Source organism: Caloenas nicobarica, chromosome Z (genome assembly GCF_036013445.1).
Source record: "Caloenas nicobarica isolate bCalNic1 chromosome Z, bCalNic1.hap1, whole genome shotgun sequence".
Lineage (NCBI taxonomy): Eukaryota > Metazoa > Chordata > Aves > Columbiformes > Columbidae > Caloenas > Caloenas nicobarica.
Genome location: NC_088284.1, coordinates 13834875 through 13858218, shown reverse-complemented (window position 1 = coordinate 13858218; position 23344 = coordinate 13834875). Strand labels below are relative to the sequence as shown.

The window sequence follows — 23344 nt, the reverse complement described above, 5'->3', positions numbered from 1 at the left end:
TTCACCCATTTGAAAATCCGTCTTTGCTTGGTATCTGTTAAATGTTTAAAAGTTAAATGGGAATATATGCACTTCCAGTTTATTCTGATCAAGTAGATTAGTTTTATGATGCTTACAGGCAAGTGGTGCAGAAAAAAACATTGGAAAGCCAACACAACACCTATTCAGCTCCTAACTAAGCACAGTGGTTTCTTATTTGTAAACAGTTCAGGTGTTAAAAACACTCAAATACAAGAGAGTTCACCTACAAAATCTTCCCAGTAATAAAGAAAAAAACCCCCACAACCTGTGGGGGTAGCCCAACCTTCTTACATTTTCACTTCTTTAGAAACAAAATTTCTACACACTTTATCAAGAACAGAATAAAGATATTTACGCTCCAGCAGATAAATAACCTGCTCCACCCAAGTTTTACCAACGTTGAGCAGATTGCCTACCACAAAATTCATTCTTTCAGATGATGTATTCCTGAACCATAGATCTAACTGTTTCTCAGTTCTTTTAGTACTTGTCCATTACCAAATACTCAAAAACAAAAATGAGGAAGTGAAACAACACTGCTGAAAATTGAATTGGTATTGACTTACTGAACACAGCCAAGGACGAAAGCTTCTGCTCCTTTTAGGCATATCCATTTGGAACAGCAGATACAGTACATAAACATTATATTATTAAAAATGAACACATTCCAACCCTTTTGTTTTAAGAGGAAACAACTTTGCAATTTCAGAAGCTCTTAGAGAAGTTCTGAAAGAAAAATCTTTTAAAAATCCTTAAGCTGACTATAATTAAAACCAAAACATTTTCCCACATCTTATACAATTTTTCTTTTTTTTTTGTCATTTCTATTTCTGAGGCTAAAGGGTACAATAGACTCTTTCCCCATTACGCTGCACACAACCAAAACACTGTTCTGACCAGAGCAAGTAACAGAGACTGACTTCATAGAGACATGTGTCCTTTGTGCCCTAAGCAGTCTGTACATCCAAATACACTCAAACATCTTTCCTCTCTTAGATGCCTCCATAAAAAAAAAAGAAAAAGCAAATTCTCTGGCTAATACGGAGACTCCAGCAATCCTGACTGACCAGGTGACTACTGTCAAACAGCACATACAGATGTTAAGTTCTCTGACTTGTTAGAAGTATTATCAACAACTCAGATTTGTCTCTTCTACTTATCCAGCAGTCTTCACTCTCCTATGTCTCCGCTGAAAAAAAAATGGCTGATATGTTCAAAAGTAATGGGAGGACAGCTGTGAAGAAAGTTCAAACGTATGTTAAGTTTAGTTTTCATAGGGAGCCATTCAGAAAACCAGGTACATAAAAGTCAGGGCATAAAAACACTAGGATCTACGAGGCTCCTAATAAATGTTGTTCATCCACTTATGTATTTCCAGCAGAAAACAGTACTGCAAAACAATATTCAGACTATAATCTGTGGACAAAGGAAGGGAAAAGATAATTGTGTGCAATACCTCTTAATTTTTTGTGATAAACAAAGATGCAAAATAGAATATGGTCGAGACAACTGGGCTGTTGTAAAATAGTGTTGAAGTACTGTCCAATCCGATTTCTTTTGAGATCAAGAATTTGACCCATGTGAATAAATGTGTGCTACTGAACCATATTTACTTCCCGGGAAATCAGCTGACACCCCAACAGTAACTTCACAATGGCAGTGAAGGGCTTCACTGCCTAGACATGGACACTTGTAAACATCTTTACTAAAAAGGTCCATCAATTTCTTTGAAACTACAAACCATACACCACAAACTACTGCTAGCTTAGACTGAGATTGATCAGTGATGCACGCTTCACTTGAAAAGGAAGAACTGTTGTGCATTCAACTGCTTTTTTTTTTTTTTATTGGCTGCCTATTAAACTGAGATGCATCAGTAAAGCAGAGCTGAAGAAAACACAATGGAATGGACAGGATTCCAGGTTTAATATCCTGATTAGAGAATGTCACTGGAAAAGACTGAACTTACTGCTCCTGGTCTGCATCACTGACATGTTTTCCAATCCCACGGCAAGTGGCTCTTAAGGGACTATATTGCAGTCTTGTCAAATAGATTAAAACATAGCAGTAGCATTCTAGTGAATGTTAGTGTTTTAATGAGAACTAAAAGTTTTCACATATTTTACCAAAAATGCTCTAAGACAGCTGCATATCTCTTTGGCACATCCATGCACAAGAACAGAAGATACATTTCTTGATCTCTCACTGAGGATAAAATGCCCATGTGGATCCTCATGTATTTCTATATGGTCATTAATCATTAGTCTTAAATGTTACTTAAAGTTGTTTAACTAGGGAAAAACAAAGCCTCCTTCTTGACAAACCACTAGAATTAATGAGCAGTAATTTCAACTGAAACATTTTTAATATGCAGAGAAAGGCGCAAATATTTTTACTTATTAATTGCAAAGGCACATCTCATTCAAGATTCAACTTGTAGGAGCTGATAAAGAGTGGAAAAAAACCCTAGAATGCCACATTCTTTTTACCAGGAATTTTGTGTAGAAACAACTGCTGAGTTTTCTTTATGTCACGACAATAAAGCAAACAATCCAAACCAGATATAGCATCAAGTTTTTTTAATGCATTTGCATAAGACCTTTCACCTTAGGGCCCATGTGAATGAAATGGAGCATGCCAAAAGAATACAATGTAAATGGGATAAGAAGCAGAGTGAGTGAGGGAGCTTCTGATCTAAATATGGAGGCAAATCAAAATGCAACGGATATAAAACTAATAAAATTAAACGTGTCCAGTTGATGTACAGCTTAGGTCTATGACTTACTGCTATAAAAAACGACTGATTCCAAGAATTAAAGCAGGTTTCAAAGGAAAGATCCAGGCACTCATGAAGGTAACACAAGGCAACCATTTATAATGGTCAATATTAAAAGTGAAAGCCTCCCAAACCCTAAGCATGAACAGTGTAATATCTCTCCGCTCGATCCAAAGCAGGATTTCACTGGAGCCCTCTCTGGCTTCATAATGTGTTCTCTGGAATCAGGGATTCCTGAAATGCAAGATTTCTTAGTTTGTATAGTCCTTCCAACAGGAGACAGCTCATCACACATGGACTCTGGAACTCAGCCATTTTTACTTAGTGGAAAGATTTTTGTCATTTTCTCCAATTCACTTTGAAACTACGCAAATGTCAGTGCATCTGAGTACCTGTGAATTTGTGGTGGTTACATTTGCAGAAATTTAAAAAAAAATATTTGTTGAGTTCTGTTTGAGGCTAAAACTGAAATTTTGATGAAAAAATTCCAGAAAACAAAGGCTGTTTTTTGGATAGCTTTTACTGTAAGAGACCTTCACTGAAACAGGTCCTTGGTCTTTTGCAAGTTTTTGCCATGTGTTGTCCAAAACTCTGAAGCAGATGTATAATTAATTTTGTCCAGAATGAAAATTCTTATGGTCAACACAGCAGCAGCAGGCATCTTTCACAAAGAAGAACTAAAAACAGCTCTAGGTCATCTGTTTTGGAAGTTGCCACATCTGCAGATTTCAGTTCTGTCCCTTCCATCCCATAGAGAAGAAGTCCTGTTATTTTCTGCATATTACTTTCTTGTCCCTACATATCACCTCCTTTTCTTTAACAAACCTAGGTTCTCAACATCTTAATCAGAAAGTATATTTTTTTAATATCATCCTAGCAGTTGCTAATATCCTAATTGCACATCTATGGTCAAAAACTTTGTAAGACTGATAATTTTTGCTACTTTATTGCTTTTCTTCCAAACACGACCAAAAAATTGGCTTAATTTAAATGAACTGCTGGACACCTAATGTGACACTTCTGGCTTTTAACTCTTTTTTTATTAATTCAAAGCTGAAAAATTAGAGGCCTGTTATTATTTGATGCTTAAGAGCCACTTTTCAGTTGTAAGTGAATGGAATAAACCTAGATGTTCTGGTAGGATTTAAGAGATATTTTTAAATGCTCATTGATTTTTACATATTTTGCATATTATTGTTAAGCATAAATTTAAATAAAAACAACAAACTCTATAGAGGATGAATACTTACCTTTCTCTTATAAAGTCTGCTAAGTCTTTTGTTGACAAATGTCCGTGTTTCATGTTGTGATAGAGAACATCAAAGCCATTGTTCCTTTCCCCCTAAAGATTAACAAAAAGAAAGTAGAACTATGAAACACAACACGCCAAAGCAATTACAGAACAAAGTATAGAACCTACGCATTTTAATAACTGATGAAGTTTCATTAAGTGAATGATTTTTAATGCTTCAGTTTTTTACCAATTGCTGTTAGTTCCCTTCAATCCCCTATATGTAAAACAAACTAAAATCACCTCAGCAGTTGCTACTAGCCTTCAAATGACAACTCTCCTATTACATATTTCTAGGCTTTATTCAAAGCCATTTCTTTTCTGGATATCTCCAGATCTTACATTCTTTCACTTCCCATCTTATTAAATATGTACTTATTGTACTCTCTCGTATCTTTCATTATTTTCCGTGATTTAAAATTCACACTTTGGGATCACTGGATATCCTGCCTCCTCAGTTCCTCATGCTCAATTTTTTGTAAAATTGGTTAAAAAATAAAAAAAAAGAAGAAAAAAAAAATCACTAATCTCTTCCTTCTCACAGGTAACTTCCCTTTGCCTATTCTAAACTTGCCTAAGTTTAGTTTTAAAATTTAAAATATCTTTCCGTGAGTAAGGTGTACCTCACCATTAAAACAGAGACACTGGTGTAAACACTGATAAATAAATTCAGCCAGCTTGTCACCTCTGCCACTATGGTGAACTTCCCCAGACAGGAGAAAGCAACAATACAAATGAAAGGAAGACGTGGCAAGGCATGGCATAATAGCTCTGCTACTATAAAAGTTTTCCTGTTAAACTACCCATTCCCCTCCTCCCATCCAAAAGCTTCGGATCCATAATGCTGCTGCTACAAAGAACACAGAAGCACACCCTCAGGAAAACTGCATGCGTGTTCAGAGTGGTAAGGAAAGAAAGATCGGAAGCAGAATCCTGGACTTTTCACAACAGCACGTCTATTATCTCCAGTGAGAAGAGCCTGAACATCTGGTCATACACTCTTCCAAACATTTCCATCCCTTTTGTTGTGGAAAAATGTGTGCAGTCATAATGTACACCTGATCAGGGAAATTATACAGCTGAAAAACAAAGCTAGCAAAGAAAAATAAAGATCAGACATCCAGATGACTATGAGGACAAAAGAGCTGCATTGCTCAGCAGAAGAGGTGGGAGCAAGGAGAAGGCAGGCAAGGATCCACCAGCTAAGTAAGTGGAAGCAGCCATGGGTAGATGGAAGAACTTCACAGCAGCTGTGGTAGTAGGCCCACTTCTGTGTTCACCGCACTAGATAATACAGTCTTATAAAAAATATAGCAAGCTGCCTTAACAGACACAACACATAGATTACCAGCCCGGATTATTTGCTTTACTTTTTCCAAGCATTGGGGAAAACAAAACCAAACAAATTGAAATAAAAAAACACCTACAAAACCACAGTTCCTAGAGTTACGCTCAGCTGTAACCTGAAAAAGTTCATCAAAATGCAGATCAATTTAGCATAAGTGCAATTACAGAAAGGTCTGTACAAAGTACAGGCAGAACTAAATTATAAGTTTGAAAAAGAAATGGATAAGAACACCAATTAGTAGGAAACGTAATTTATTTTTTTAAATGTTGTCACATTTTCCCTTGTAGTTTGAAGCCCACAATAATTTTGACTACTAATGCACTAATACATAGCTTATTAATTTCCTGTATTTACTCAAAACCCTGAATGCCACAGCATTCCAAACCAACCTGAATAACACTGTAATTAACACCTCACCAATATTTTCAATTAGAATACAAAATAAAATTATTATTTAACTACTCCAAAGTTGTTACTGTAGCCAAATTTGGAGATAAGCATTTAACAAATAAGTGTTGAATATTTCTTCCCAAAAAACTAGTAAAATTCTCCTTTATTAAATGTTCTCTTTGTCTTAAGGTGTTTGTTCTAGCTAAACCAAAACATTGATCAAAATGTGCTAAACACAGACAGCTTCTGAACTCTTAAAAGCAACTTTTCATAATGGGAGCTTAATGAGGACCTTTCTATACTGAAGCTCCATAAATTTCCTGCTACTTTAGAAATACAGGAAGTGTAGCATAGCCATGACCCAGCCTCCGGCTGCAGCCTTCCTTAAGGCTGATAATCTATCAGAAATGTAACTTTGCAAACCTCTAGAGAATGGAATGAGCCAGAACAACCAATTCCCATCATCATCTTGTTCCCTAAGTGTAACTGAAGGTTGCTGCAAAGGAACTAATTTTTCCACTTAAATTAAGTTTTCTAATCAGTCCTACTCTTGTTCCTGACTTCACATTGAATAGTAGAAAACATAATAGAGAAACAGAACAGATACTTTCCTCAATTAAAAAAAGTCTCCTGAAAGCCACATTTTATGTGTTATCAATAGTTATCAGAGGCTTAGAGGCTATGTGAAAAATATATTAAGTTTTAAATAAAGCAGCAAGTCCAAAGCAGACTCCCAGATTTGAGGGTCTATGTAGTTTAAGCTTGGCACAACTAAAAGACATGCTTTCCCCTGTGAATATAATGCCAAATGTAGCCTGTCTTACCATTATCAGGCTCTATTTATAATCGCAAACATCTAGACTTCAAAACTGTTCAATAATTTACATGATCAAGAGTTCTGATGATTAACCTGATGACAATTCTATAAATTACATTGTCTTCTACTCATGTTTAGAGACGTGTACCTATGTCAAATTAAGTATAGTATCTCTGTGCAGAGAGCAGACATTTTTCTGCTTAGGAAAAGCTACACTGCCTGTCCACAATTCCTTCACTCAGCAGTTATTTTCATGAAGAGTAGCTCAAATTATAAATACAATGAGCATTAGAGTTAAGGATCTGTATTTAGGATAAAGATAGAGATGTACGCTGTGGGTAAGGGGAAAAGTAGTTCAATTTGCAAAAAACATGTATCCTGTTACATACACATACGCCACCAACACAGTTTATTTGTGTTTTGGTTGTTTTTCCTCAACATCACACCTTCACACACACATTGTATAAAATTCTGTACATGGGAATTGTGTGTCTGGCCAATTTTTCTTCATTAAGAGTTTTTACCTGCTCCTTCCTGGTGGCAGTTGTAATAGCTGGGATCACTAAAAGCCCAGTATCAACCTACTTAAAAATAAATAAATGCAGCACATAACAGAGGGAACTGGTGAGACCTTCTACTCCCTTTCAGAAGCAATTATGATCCACTGCTATGACAGACAGACAGTAAAGTCAGATGCAGACTCCTCTAGAAGTTACATCTTGGAAAAGAGGAACCTCTGTTGTCACATATAACATCAGGTTGTATGCAACAGACTTCCAGATCAGCCTGAAAGATGATTCTGAATGTCAAGTCACAGGTAAAACACCACCTGTTGAGGATGATACTGTCATTACCCAACAGAAAAACAACTGTAAAACTGTGTACAAGAATGCCAAATGTAAGTGGTGCCCTCTCCACATGGGCTTCATTTAATTACTTTGAAGTTCATTAGCAGTTTTTGCGTTCTTCCCTAGACCTAACAAAACTCTCTTCAGAAGCTGGTGGTATTGTTGAGGTTTCCCATTTTACACTACTGTAAGAGAGCTCATTTGTGTATATAGATGTCTCCTGACAGCAAGCCATAAGAGGAAACAAAACTTTAAATACAACTTAACAGTTCACTTAAATAAGCCTACAATAAGGCATTACTGACCAGCTTTGCATACAAAATAAATTAAGTCATAGAAAGCAAGAGCAAATAGTCCTTCCATTTCCTTTCATCAAGAACTAACTGCAATGATTTTCTCATGGAAATGAAAGTAACCCTGTCAGCAAATGTGAAGTCAGAATTCAGCATTTCCATGACTTGTACATAACAGGAAACAGATTACAGGAACTCTGTTTTACTGAACTACTCAACAGACTGAAAAATTTTGAGAATAAGTTTGTTTGTTGAATATAAAGGTGATTCTGAATTTAAAACCTACATTTGTTAAAGTGGTCAGAAATTTCTGAGTAATCTGCAGCAGTACTTATTTCCTATGTTTCTAATCAAAATGTATGAGTGCAAGATCCCTCTACATTGGACTAAAACTGTTCAACATTAATGTGTACCAGTGTAAAAAGTCAATACTCTCTATTATAGCACTGCCTTTTTACCCACTATAAACAAATGTTTCTCAGTTATTAAGGTGATTCTAAAGTTCCCATGAGTAGTCAGATATATGTTTAGCTACTGTGAGAAGCAAGAAAAGGACAGCTGCAAATACTGTTTTCACAGCAAAACTTAGCATATGAGACAATACAAGGCACATGCAGTTCTTAATCACATTTTTATTTTGGTGAGGCTTTAGAATCTTCATGAGAGAAGCTCAGACAAAGATTGACTTTGTCCACCAAAGTTCAGCAACTATAGAAACATTTTACAATAACTGAATTATTGTTATTTCAAACTATGCTTTTAGTACACACATTAGTGGTGGATAAGCATGCGCGATCATTCCTTTAAGTCTTTAAACATGACCATACCACCACATTACAAAGAAAAAATGGAAGAAACTGAGAAAACTGTACTTTTGATTATAAATTATTTAAGTCATAACCTGCCTAATCCTCCTTTTAAAATTGCCTACCAAAACCACAACTTATTCTCCAGGAAACTGGCAGACAAATATTCAAATTGCAACATGTGGAAGCGGTACTCCAACTTAATTGCAGGATTTTTTTTTTAAACATAAAATAGTTTAGGTCCCTAATTTACTTCAAACTATCATAAAATGAAAACTGGATAATCTCCAAATTGAGTTTCCAAATCCTAGTTAAACCTCACAACGGCCTTTTGCAAACATGATATATCAATGAAATATGACTAACACCCTCCCCACCTTGTTAGCTAAATACTAAACAGGAAAAACCTAGAAATGGATATGGGAAATAGAATCACTTCAGTTTGGGGGGCTAGAATAGAAAAATTTGTAGCCTTTGCCTCTGGTTTTGGCCAGGTCTAGAGAAGCTGTCCTACAGCTAGTTTTACACTTAAATTACTGCTCGTGCTCCTCTATGAGATACAACTATGGAAAAACCACACCCCCAATCAACAGATTATGCATACAAGAATCTTAATACAGATAAATCATAATAGCATCGAAGTATTTTTGGTAAAAAAGTTTTGTTTCAAGAAAATTCCAGAGTTACACCAATATGCCAAGTAATAGCTGTAGGAGTAGTTACATTTATACAGTCCTAAAATTACATTCGGCCCTTTGAAGGCAACAGAGGCTGATGTGGCCCCTGATGAAAATGAGTTTGACATCTCTGCTGTAGAAAATCCATTAATGGGGAATGGGGGAGCACAACTCCCTCATATGGGTGAAATTCTGTATTTGCTGAAACTAGGTACAACTGTTCAGCAACAACAAGATTTGATTTACGCAGCTTAAAGGATATCCTATTTTAACAATTGATGTACAAATTTTAGTGCAAAAGAACAACAGTCACTGTGTAGTCATTCCCGTAATTTGAAAATCAAAGTTCCAAATATTAACCCAAACCAGTCTTTTCTTTATCCACAAACTTAGAAAGGTGTATAGCGTTCATTATGATGTGTCCATTTGTATTGTCAACTTCTTTTCATTCACAGAGGAGTAACACTTTAAAGAAACAGAGCAATCGACATTCTCCTAACTCCACTGATATGTGAACTCATTTTAGACGCTCTGAAAAACACTGTTGTCATTTTTGTTAAACTGTTACTCCTTGCTGCAGTTTCAAATAAGTAATGCGTTTCATCCTTTCCACCTAGGCAATTATTTAATTTAATGGGCCCTATATGCATGAAAATACTCCTGTGATTAATATTATGGTGTTACATTTTTGAAAGCTTGCTATCAGTAAAGTTCTATTTGAGTGTCTGAAATAGCTATAGAAAACTGAAAGCATCAAAACATGGAAAAAAAAGCAGTCACCTGATGTTTACACAGGCAATCTAACTTCTTCAGTTCTGAAGGTTTTGACAAGTTCAAACACAAAAGCAACTCATCAATTTCAATTTCCTTCTTCCAGTTTCAATAAATTAAAGGTCAGCTGCACAGAAGTTTTACGCATATGAGGAAGGACAGATCTTTTCCTGTCTATCTAGATAATAAAAAATATTTTTTGAACAAAAAGACAGAGAGTTGCCAACTCATGCTAGATGCACACATGAGGAGGGAGCAACAGCTCTCCTGCAAATGAGCATCCAACTGTATGCCAAGCAGAAAAACACTGCGTAAACATATGCATGGAACTCCAGATGGACACATGACAAGTCTCAATGTCACTCATCTCATGTAAGTGCCTAAGACAATACGTCTTACACTTACTATAGCAAGCCTCTTCACAAAGCTAATATTATTAGCTCTGCATACAGCCAGACCTTACATGTTTAAGAAAGGAATCTTCCTCACAGTCATTCTTAAAAGCTACAGGTAGCACAAGCGATTAAAAAGATAAAATAAAAGGAATTTCTCAAAGATAATTTAAACACACACTTTTATATCTCAGAACCTCCAGAGTCACCAAGTACAGCATTTCACAGAAGCCATTTTCAGCTATACATAGAACTTCCTACAGTTTAATCAAGTTACACAATTAATAAATAAACACTGACTGACACAGTATATTTTTGTTGACTCAACATAGTTCAATAGACTTAGAATTAACAAAACTATCACCCGCACCAGTCAGTTTAAATACAATGTCAAAGCTTATGCAACACTTCCTAGACAGTCTTAAGAAAATGAATAATGAATGGTTTTTATTCTACTGTACCAGTATGAGTGTACTCAAAGTGACACAACGTAGCTATGTATAATGGAAATAACTTAATGAATGTATTCCCTTTAAATTACATCACTGTTTTGATGTAGCACACACATAGCAGCGAGCACCCAATGTTTTATGACAACATCCTAATTAGGAGTTGGGAATGTTTGGCCACGTGACTTGAATGCCTAAAATGCAGTCATAAGAATCAAAGCCATTTATAGCCTATCCTACTAGATCATAATTTTTGATGCAACAAAAAGTAACTGTACCCTACTGACTTTGAAAACTGCTCCTCTAGAGTGCTGCACTCTACTACCAGACCCCTACATTTTTCAAGTGAAAGTAAAATTTTTCAAGTGACACTACAGGTCTCTGTGCTTCAGCTTTACACATCCTAAAAACAGTCATGTTTATCTCTCAATGACCTCTTGGAAGCAGCCAACAGATGGCAGGCCCAAAACCCATCATTTTTCTTACATTCTCTAAAAACAACAACGACAAAAGGATTGCAACTATTCAAACACTTCACAAGCAGAACAAGATGAAAGTCTCAAGCTTCAGGACGATTACAATAAAGAAGCTAAGGTTTGTTTTGTTTACATGAGCACTCCTAGGAAGTTCTTAAAAGACAGCAGCCTAAATAGTGTGTAATAAATAGTGTGTAAGAAATTAATACACATTCACGTATATGTTAGTCTCCTTTTCTGAAGAAATTAGCTAAGTCCCTCAATTTTCTGATACCTTTACCTATCAGTTATAGCAAATTACCAAGTCAGGAGAGAGCATCCTGCAGCTCGAGATCCAGAGTTCTATTTCCAATGCACAATTTCAGGTGCAAACTGATGACAGCATGTACATCAAGCAATATTAATTATATTTTGGATTTATTTTCAGATCAGTGCTTTAGAAAGTATAATTATCCCATTCCATGAGTGACAAAAGCATTTCGCCTGGTGTTACCTATAAGGTCAAGGCAAAAGCAAGAAGACAATTCTTCCAAAGTTCTACACAACACCACCCTTCTTTCTCCTTACGGATTTTTCTTCACTATTTTTTGTCATTGTGTGTTCACTGCATTTAACAGCAATCCTCTAATTTCCATCCTAACTTTCTCACTACATTCCAAACTGTATACTAAGTATCCCAAGTCTTCCAAAGTACTGCAGTAACAATTCTGAACAATAACCTATTCTGAAAAGTTAGTAGAAATGGAGAAGCCTAATGATTCAAAATGAACACACCTATAATCTGTGCTTGGTTCTGAGGACATTTAGAAACTCAACTTTCAGACTTTAAAAATTCATCATATTTAGACACTACAGTTAATCTTGAAAGATATTTACCCACAACAGCAAAGAAGGAGCAGTCCCCATTCCTTTTTGTTTTACTTCTACACAAAATAAAACCCTGACCATGGTGTTACAAAGGTTTATCAGCCAAGTTTTGCAAATTTAAGACCTTGTCTCTTTGTCATAATGTAGAATATACTTGTCCTACTTTGTGTTGTTTTTTGGGGTAGGAGAAAAATCTATACCAACAAAAGAAAATCTCCTTCTCCTGGCACACACTGCTGACCCCCACTATGGGCTTTGGCAGCAGAGCTATAAGGCAGAGAGTGTAGAACGGAGAGAGAGAACTGGGAAGTTTGGGTGGATGTCTACTACCTTATATTTGCTGATGGCATTTGTGAAGAGACAGACAGGGAAGGGAAACAGAATGTATGGGAATGGCCCACTGCCTTCACTGATTTAAAAGTATTATTAACTTACTGACCAAATAAAATATAATGGATCAAACACTTACTTCAACATAACACAGTATATAACACAGTTAAATAGAAAAGTGTTTGATTTCGATTGAGATAGCTGAATAAAAACCATATATTTTACTTTAACCTTATTATGAGACAGTAACTTTTAAAATGAAAATTCGACTTTTAAATTAATTTAAATTTTATTTTAATGAAAATTTTTAAAATTCCACATATTAGTTTAATACTGATCTCCCGCACTGAAGCTCCAAATTAAGCAGATTTTATGCCAAGAGAGCAAATCCAATATCTTGTTTAATTAAATTTTAATATGCTGTTGAAAGCAAACCTTAAAGAGTCAGAATTAAACACAACGCTGCAAACAAAACACAAAACCTGGCTCTAGCTATGATTTATAGCCAAGAATAGTACATTGCATTTGTGAAATTAGCTTTCTCTAAACATTAAGGATAACTGCTTACGCAGAAAAAGCAGACATCTAAAAGCTATTTTCTCTTTTTGTTGCTGTTTCATTCTGAACAAATAACCATTTTTATATTTCCCCTATTAGTTGGTAGGAATGCACGTTAAAAACTAAGCAGGCAGCGAAGTGGCAACATTGTAAACAGCCCGATGATGACAGGAACGCTCATTTTAATGTTTCAGACCAGCTGCGGTCACAATGAAAACAAGTTTCACCCCATGCGAGGCTCAATAATAATCCAAGTCCATATTTTATTTTTTTCTCCACATCCATCTGCCCACTTAAAAACATATATATGCGCACAGAGATGACTGATAAGTTGTGTTTCTAAGCCAGACTGTAAAGACTGTCGTTCCCCCAGCTGGCTGCTGTTCAGGCTGTACCTTCTGACACGCGGACAGAGACAACTTATCGGTACAAAAGCACAGAGCTCCGAGGCGCGGCTTCGCGTTTGCGTGATACAACTGTTAAGTTGTTACAGTCGGTGCTGCTCCCCAGAACAGCTGCATTGTCTGGGCGGCTTAAGGGGGACAGTTCGGACTCAGCTCCAGCCGCATCCCCGCACCGCGCTGCTGCGGGAGCCAGACCCCGCGCACCGCTCGGCCCAGCGCCCCCACGGCCCCGGCGAAGCCCCCGCCGCCCGTCCCCACCGGAGCCCCGAGCACCGCGACCCGGCGGGCCAGGCAGGGGCCGGGGGCGGCGGTCCCCTCGCCCCGCCGCCGGATGCCCGGGCGCGGGCAGCGCGGCAAGTGCCCCGCTTCCCCACGGCCCAGCCCGGCCGAGGCGAGCGGCGGCTGGCGGCCGCGGGGCGGGGGGGGGGGGACGGCGGCAACCGCCCCCTCGCCGCGCCCCCCCGCGGCAAGGCCCCGGCCCAGTCCCGGGGATGGCGTAAGAGCCGCGGCTGCTCCCGCAGAGTGGACCCCGGCTGCACCGCGCCGCGCCCCGCCCGTTCCACCCGCGGCGCGGCGGGACCGGCCCGCGGCGCTTCCCTACCCAGAAGCTCTCCACGAAGTACGCCATCATCCCCCTGCCGCCGCCCCGGTGAGCCCGGCCCCGGCTGCCTCAGCCGCCGAGACGCGACGGAGGAAACGGGCGCCGCCGCGGCGCTCCGCCCTTCCCGTTACGGTGCAACCGCCTCCTTCCACACGCCCCACCGCCCACAGCCCCGCGCATGCGCCCGCCGCCGCCGGCCGCCCAGGCTCCTGCGCAGGCGCGGAGCGTGTCGCTCCCTGCCCGCCAGAGGCGCATGCGCGGAGGGCGGGCTCGCCGCGCCCATGGCGGCCGCAGGGGGTGCGGAGCTGGGGGTCGAGGCCGGCTGCCCCCGCCGCCCCGCACACCCGGCCGGGAGGGCACGGGGCTTCTAGGGCAGCAGGCGGATGAAGAAACCCCGATCTGCAGAAGAGCAGACAGGGTCGCAGAGGGCCCTCGGAAATCTTGAGTCACGACCCGGGCACAGAGGCGGCGTTCGTGCTGTTTGACGTGGCCTCGCAGCCAAGCATCGTGCCAGCCAAGCATCGTGCCAGCCAAGCATCGTGCCAGCCAAGCGGGGTCAGATCCTGCACAGCAGGTGGTGACTGGCCCTGCTGGAACTGGCTGATAAAGCCCAGCTTACCCTCCCGACTGCCTCCTCTCACAGGCCTGGCAGTTCCAGGCGCGTGCGCCTAAAAACAGTGCGCCTCATGTAAAGCCCAAGAGTCTGGAGAAACCACTTGCTTCAACCCTTCGTCTTCTTCAACGACAGTTCCGTTTCCAGACCCTTCACGTGCCTGATGTAGATGATTAACCAGTGGGGGCGATGCCGATAGCTGGGCCAGAATGCAGAGCCACTCACATGCCATCTGCGGCCCATCTGTACCCAGAGCCCTGGTTTTTAGTGAAAATACCTTAATATATTCTTCACAGCAGAATCAGCACCACTGGGCTCTTCCTGGGAGCCCAGAGGTCCTGTCCTACCTTACTGAGATTATGTCGTTGCCCAAGACAGCAGTTAGGGTTTTCCTTATTGACTAAAACCAGAGGACCAGGTCTAAGCAGTGATGTGAGGCGCTGCAGGTGGTTGCCCTATGCAAACGTGTGCAACTTTATCCAAATTTTGTCTCCGCTTTTGTCAGTGCAAGACTTTATCGAAGATAGAAAAAGTAAGAAGCTGATATTATTTGCCTGGTGCTCAAGGTCCTCCCCCCTCATGGAAACCATATCAGTTCTGGTTTGAAAATCTCACTTACCCCCACCTTAATTCTGATGTCCTTTGGCCTTTTTTCTCTAGGATACCAGGTAAAGCATGGAGCAGATGAATTCACCTGATGAATGCACCAACTTAATTTATGCTGATTAAAGACTTCCACGAAAGCCAAAAGGTTAGGAAAAATGTGATTCAGAAGTTTACAAAGCTATAGAATCTCATTGGGCAAAAAAAATACTAGTTAGGTCAAACAAGGCAGCCCAATTTGTATTATTCATATTAAAAAAAAAGTCCGTGTGATTAATTCTGCATTACAAAATTCCAGCTACCTTTACCAAAGATGCTTTCATAGAAGATAAACCATATCATTCTGAATTGGAATTACAGTTAATGGTAACTGGCTGTAGCTTTCGTCCATCACTTTCTGCAGCTCCACAGTTAAGTTTAGGAGTTCCTTTCTTGCTAGCAATGTTTCAGTTTATGCAAAGTTTGCTAAATTGCCAATTCCAGGACAGAAAACTTCTGGACCCCTTTAATGGTGAAAATTTCTCCAGAAGTCTCAAGACTTAGATTTGGATCTCTCTCTTGATAATGGTAGTAAGCATGTATACCAAACAGTAACAACATGCTATAGGGCTACATTTAAGAAAAACTACTTTATACATCAGTTTACTTGATATAAGTATAATCTGCATTACAATCTGAAGGTATGAACGTAGTGCTTTTTGCAGTGTGCATAGCTATCTTTAAGGAGGTACACGAGGGCAAACAGTGAGGTAAAAGCTGCATGATCAGAGCTGAAAGTTTTTATTCCACGGAAAATAGAAAACTACCTTTCACATGGACAGATACTGTGCTGTATGGAAGGGGAGTCAGGTTCACTTCTACACTTCATAGAAAAGTTCCCATCTTCCACGTTTTCAAAGCTATATATTAATCCCTTATCTACTGCTACATTGCAGTGCTGTAGCAATGTACTATCACACAAATATCAAACCTATCCTCAGGTTTTCAACAACGGCTTTCCACAAAAATTCAAGTGAAATGTAAAATCTTAGACGTGAACTTTAAGGCATCCTGAAGCATAGGCACAGTTATACAGAAAACCACTTTGACGGGGATGATGATCAGGATCAATAGTTATGTTCTTAAGACACACTGGAATTCCCCACAATAAAATTAATTTCTTGGGAATGAACTTCTCTTGAACTCCACGTACTAGCATAAAACAAGCTCAACCAGCAACAAACGGCTGTTCTTAAACTTTACCATCCTACATGCTGCATGCCAATCTTGTCACTTCTCATTAAAATAGCACAGACTGAAAAGTCCTTACTAAGGACAGTCCTATTACACAGGCTGCTTCTTTGGAGACTGGGCTGGGTAAGAAAATCCTAGATTACTGATTACTTTGCTTTATGCGCTGCTGCATAATTCGGTAGTGAGCATGACTGAAGAATCAGTCCATGTGTTGTGCCAGGGCCATGGCAATATCCAGTTGGTGTTTGTACAGTTTTTCAGTCAGGTTTCTTGCATAAAGCCCAGCAGCAGGCATTAGCAGATATCAGCGCTCAGTATCTTATATGTGAATTTAAAATTCAGCATAAAGCAGCATATGGAGGTGTGTTAGGGAGGTGATTTTATGTAGTGGGTTGGTGTATTTATGTGCTGGGTCAATAACCAGCCAGTTTATTAAGGTAATTCTAGAAGGTGACAGACTGAGCTGACACTTACATGAGATCTTGAGGTTGTGACACTAGGTAAATACAGGACTTCAAGGCAGAAATTGATGCTCAGTCATATTCAAACCAAATTGTTAAACATTAGGAAAGGAACAGAGAACCTCACCCAGTGTGTGGGCACCTGCACTCTGAACACTGTGCACAGTACTGGTACCCTTACCTTAAAAACAAACACACACACCACCACAACACAAAACCCCCCAAACAAACAAACAAAAAGAAACACCCAAGAAAACAACAACATGCAATATACCCCAAACAAGAACAAAGCAAAAAGAACACCCCACAATAAAAAACCTGACAGCACAAACTGAAAAAATCTCACAAGACTGAGATAAGAGCAACAAAAAAGAATCCAAGATATGGGAACTAACATCTACCAAGTAATCTAGAATTCTTCGGGTTGGAAAAGAGATGACTGAGGAGGAATACAATATAGAGAACTCATCAGTAAGAATAGAATAAATGAGTTAAAAGTGAAAAACATATCTTAATAAAAGCACAAGCAGAGAATTCAGTCAACCTAGAAGGAAGCAGAAACTGGACGAAGTTTCTAGGTTTCTCTAGATAGAGAAATCCATAATGAATTACTAAATAAAAAGGCAACATCACTTATTCTGGAAGTCCCTGACCTGCAAGTTAGTGAAGCCTGTGAGAATACTTCGCAATAGTATCATTTATAGTGCTTTAATCTTATACTCTTCCCTAGGTACTGGCTGCCAAGCGCTGGATACTGGGTTAGGTCGATTCTTTCTCGCAGTATGTATGTTCTCCTCCTGGTGTAATGTGGTGGACAGAAAGGAATGTTATTTTCGTAGCCATAACTACACAGCGAGTCCCGTATAATAAAACAAACATTCCCATTGCATATTTTCAGCAGCTTTCATGGAAGATCCAAGTAGTTTTCTGGATTGCTAATTTTTTAGTAGAGACTTAAAAAAATCAATTTATCTATTTTTGCTATCTGTATAAGGTTAAAGAACTGCAACAAACCTCACAGTAAGAGTACAAAGAACTAAAGAGACTTCTTGGCTATACTAGCTAACAGTTACATCTCATGAATATATTCCTATTTTTTGAAAAATAATGCCATTTGGCATTTATGTGGCTTGCATACATGTGAAAGGAGGTGTTTAGATCAGAGTTTCCCTCTCAGAAAAGCATCCTCTGATTTTACAGTTTGCTCTCTGCAAAGTGGTTTACCCATGCTCCCATATTTCCAGCTTCTGGTTTAATAAGTGTTAATATTAACTATTTTCAACAACCAGTTGTTTTAAAGGGCCACAAAGATGATTAAGGGAGTGGAGCATCTCCCTTATGAGGAAAGGCTGAGGGAGCTGGGTCTCTTTAGCTTGGAGAAGAGGAGACTGAGGGGTGACCTCATTAATGTTTATAAATATATAAAGGGTGGGTGTCACGAGGATGGAGCTAGGCTCTTCTCGGTGACAACCAACAGTAAGACAAGGGGTAATGGGTCCAAGCTGGAACACAAGAGGTTCCACTTAAATGTGAGAAGAAACTTCTTCTCAGTGAGGGTGACAGAACACTGGAACAGGCTGCCCAGGGGGGTTGTGGATTCTCCTTCTCTGGAGACATTCAAAACCCGCCTGGACGCCTTCCTGTGTAACCTCACCTAAGTTTTCCTGCTCTGGCAGGGGGATTGGACTAGATGATCTTTTGAGGTCCCTTCCAATCCCTAACATTCTGTGATTCTGTGTGATTCTGTGAAAGGGTGTAGATCATCTCAGATGTAGCATTATATACACTAAGTTGCTACTTGAAAGAAGTTATCAAATAAGATACTAAAGATATAGTGAATGTAGACTTCAGACATTAATATGACTGAAAAATAAAGATTGTATACTGTCTTTTTACCTGTAGTAACTAAGTTAATTTGCTTTATGTCTAAGCCATTTGAGAATTGATTTTGAACTCTATGTAAAATAACTGCATTGAATTTTTAGTAAAACTCTTGATACATGGACCTACAAGAGAATGTTTTAATATTTAAGATGAAAAAAAGAATAAAGGATCCAAATAATTGCCAAAAATAATTCAGATTATGACATTGCTAATGTCATAATGAACTGCCAAAGAGCCAGTTGATACTTAAAGCTTTTTATAAATTAAAAAGGAGTAAGAAACTGATTGAGGTAAAATACATAATCTAACACTGCACTTTCTTTTTAAAGACAACTTGAAGTAGCAGATGGAGGTGGAGCCATTTTATATACCAGATATGTATTTCACATTGAGGATATGCCTTTTTTTTTTTTTCCCCCCGTTACTGTCCTTGTTAAAAGAACTACACAAGAATCTTGATATGTAAACAGAAATTTATACTGCTAATTGAGGTATGTTCCAAAACATTATGAGCACCAGAAGATATAAAAATCCAGAGTTGTTTACCACTGTTGTGGAGAACAAAAGATGGGGAAAAGACAGAATTGTTAGGCAACTTTGGAAAGTACTGTCAGGTTACCTTATAGGATTTAAAAAACGCCAGGAGTATGTTCTAACCAAGCACTTGTACCTGAATACCTGCAGATATTACCCAGAAGTTTAATAATTCACTTGCTTATGACTTATACATTACCTTCACAATGAGACATTTATTGTAGGCTTTTTGTACAAAAAGTGTACTGAAAGCCCGTGGACAGAAGTTAAAGCTAGAAAAGTTTAGGGAAAAAAGTCTGGCTAGGAGACAGAGATTATAAAGTAAACAGTGAATACAGCTAACCTGAAATAATTTATTCAAAGATTATTGGGAATTTTCCAACACGACCTTAAGACAAGCTAGGCCCTTTTCTGAAATATATGCAAAAACCCAAATTGCAGTCTGATGGGAGACCACTGGTGAGATTACGGCCTACATTATACTTCTGGGTCGGGTGGATGCGTCTAGCATCTTTATAGAGTTTAACATAAACAAAAAATATCTGTGCATAGAGTTACAGATAGACAAATTTATTACAGTAAGAGATCAGCTGATTCTTTTCCAGCTCAGTGCAATGCTTCATGTAAGTTCTTTCAAAGCTAGTAATGATTTCTGTTTTCTGTTGAAGATCTACAGCAAGTTTTAATGATACTGTTTTCAACATCCCTGGAATGATATATTCCATTAAGCTGTGTCATCCGACTCACTGTATACCTAAATGTACACTCCTATTGATCTCGTCACCAAGGTCGATCACATCCCATTAATTACTTCAGTTACTTAAATTATGAATCCAACAGCATTGTTTCAGAATGAGTCACTTGGTACCAATACACCACCTTTATTACTCTTCTGCTCTGTTGCTGCCAAAAGCACACTTCATCAAATCAACCTTCAATAAAATGGAAGGATTAGAATGTGCTGGTGAATACTGGTAACTACAAACTAGAATAATTTAATGGTTGTAGATTCCATTTTGACTTTTTCTAGTCACACTCCAGCCCTGCATAAAAAAATGTGGGAGATTTCTAATGTGTTCAAGAGGTACACTACTACAGTCTTTTTTCATCTATATTCTATCTAAGATGGGGAAAAAACATATTAAATTATTACCTTGTAATGCTGTCAGGAATACTTTCAATGGTTAGCTGAATTTATACTGTTGATGTATCAATGTATTTGACATTGCACATGTTTTAGGCACTTATTTGCAAATATATCAACCAGTGAATCTGAAGCAGCTTATTTGCAGTCAACTAGTAAAAAACAACCTAAATGAAAATGACTGAAGTATTTTAAAGCATTTTAATTCAATGAAAAGCAAACAAACCTGAGCTGTTTAGAAGAGCAAGCTCTGATTGTATAACTTAACACCAAAGTCCTCCATAGCACTCACCACATAAGCGAGATGTGTGTCCAGGTCACAAAGACCATCTCCACTTTGGATATAATATACAACAGAAAAAGAAAAGGTAACTGGTGGTTGAAGGATCTGAAGCTAAGCTAAACTGATTACATGTTATCTCAGGGAAGTATTCTCTATACAGCAGAGTGGAAGAAATGGTGCTTGTGTTTTTAATTAAACCAAATACAGCTTATCATTATTACTGTACTAACAAAAAGGCTTGCAAGTGAATTTATATAAGATAGTAAATGAAAAAAATAAAAAAAGAAAGATATTAGTCTGGATAGACTTTTTAGCTGTCCAAATAAGAAGCACCTATTTGGAATATTGTGAAAGAGGTAAAACTATTTGCTTATACAGGTACTTAATTAGGATTGCATAGTAAAAATGAGAATGGCAGCATGAACAGGATGGGTGGTGAATGGTTTGCATTTGGGCAGAAGTCATGCTATGCGAAAATAGTTGTTACCCTTGTTTCTTCACAACATCCATAGATACACATACTAGTGCTTACTAATGGTAGCCACCAGCTCGAGCAGCTGGAAGATGTGAACTTCATAGCATCCTTATCACCTTGATAAAAGCCTAAGTGCTTACGAAGATGTGCAGACCTGTATTAGTAATGATTTAGAGGGCCTCCTGTGTCCATACACACAGAGTAACATCCCGTTATTTCTGCCAAATTAGAAATTAAGGTAATGAAGTGTGGGGTTTTTTTGAAAGAAAAAAAAGTAGCTGAGATGCCTATGGTTCTTAATTAGACCAACTAAACCCTGAGTTGTTACATTGGGCAATTATATGCCCAACTACTCCCTGTTGAACACTGCCATGTTATGGACTGAGAAGCAGTTACACACAGATGAGTGAATGCTTGCAACCAAGGAGAGCTGTGGCCCAAGGTTCCAGCTACCTTCCATCTCATTTTGGCCCATGACAATAGTTTTGCTGTGTAAGGCCTTCAATAAGGAGCATGGGGATAAGCAAATCTAAAATTTGCTACATCCTCCTATGGCAGAGTACTGAAAGATACACAACTATCTTACTCCCTTATGCTAAGGTATGTAAAGAGTTAAAATGAATACATTCTTACTTTGTCATGTGTGTCATCTATTCTTCCAAAGTATTTCCAAAGCTAGAAGGAAAACGTGCATGTATTTACATGCCTGGGGTTATTATGGATAAAACTTCAAAATGTTTATTTCAGCATGTACATTTCAGAATGAAAAAGGTATATGCAAGACAATGACCATCAATGTGCTAAGGAGAAAAAAACCTCATTGGGTAAGACAACTCAAAATTTCCCTTTGAGATCACGATTAAGACGACACTGAAAGATTTCTTGTGTCAAGATGCAGTTCTGTGAAGAATACCACCACAGAATTTTGCTGTAAGACAGTTTACATGTATTTTTATGTTACTTTTAAATTAAATCCCACTTTTTCAGTTTTTTGTATGGTCTCATTCACTATTTATGAGTTTCCAAACTACAGAACTCTTCAGTTTCTTTATCTGCAAGCCAGAGAACCCTCAAAAAGTCGACATGAATGTAAAGAGGACAGATTGAGAGAACTGCAAATTAAATATGCCTTACATGTAAGGACATTTATAGACAGTCATTTCAATGTAAAAGGACTGGCAAATTAACATTGCTGCTCCTTGTGTAACAGTACTTTTTCAGAGGAACAAAATTCTGTTTGGCGTGTGTGTTAAGCACTGGGGATGCAGAGAAAATTAATGGAAACTTTTAAAATATTGCTATCAAGTTATAGTAATATTGCAGTAGTTACACATCCAAATTAACCCGTATGCTGTAAACACAGGGGAAGACTTCACTTACACATATAAGCATTATGCATATAAGCATATAAGCATATGTGCAGCATAATTGCATCTGTTTTCCTTAAAAAGTGGAGTGATATAGGAAATAACCTCATTTTAAGTCTGCCATTATCCAGATTAATATCTGGGTCTCTTTTGGGAGGTTTCAATAGTATATGTTGCTTGTTTTATGCAAACTAAGGGTAAATGCCTCTGAAAGAAACACACTGTAACATCAACTTATTAAGCAGTATGTTTCATCGTGGGTCATTCTGGGATAACAATAGCTACCAGCATCTATTCTGTGAGCACTAAACATCCATCAATTATTTTACACACAGAATATTCCTACTGAAATGCTTTCTCTTTCAATTACATGTATTTTTTTTTAAGAAATAGCACGACTTATGTTGGAAGTACAATCCTTTGCACTGTTGCAATCTGACCACAAACTTAATCATAACATGGATTTCACTTGTTGAAGATTCTAATACTTACTCTGCTCATCTCTTGTTCGTATATACAAGTAGTAATTAACCTCAGACTCAAAATTAGAGGCCACAGCTCAAGATCAATCTCTAAGCTCACAGTAGAAGACTTGACAGCAGGGTGTTCTATCATAGGTGCTCCACAACATC

The 23344-nt window shown here is 38.5% G+C and overlaps 1 protein-coding gene across 4 annotated transcripts in view; it reads right to left on the bottom strand.

Moving 5' to 3' along the window:
- The window catches only part of FCHO2 (FCH and mu domain containing endocytic adaptor 2), a 97564-nt gene extending 83311 nt beyond the window's left edge, over positions 1–14253 (bottom strand). For all 4 annotated transcript variants that reach the window (XM_065655682.1, XM_065655683.1, XM_065655684.1 and 1 more), the window contains exons 1-2: positions 14116–14253; positions 4048–4139 (exon numbers count right to left, since the gene is read on the bottom strand). In XM_065655682.1, coding sequence (XP_065511754.1) covers positions 4048–4139; positions 14116–14145 — 122 coding nt within the window. In that variant the 5' untranslated portion in view covers positions 14146–14253. The remainder of the gene's footprint in view (positions 1–4047; positions 4140–14115) is intronic.
- Positions 14254–23344: the final 9091 nt, after the last annotated feature.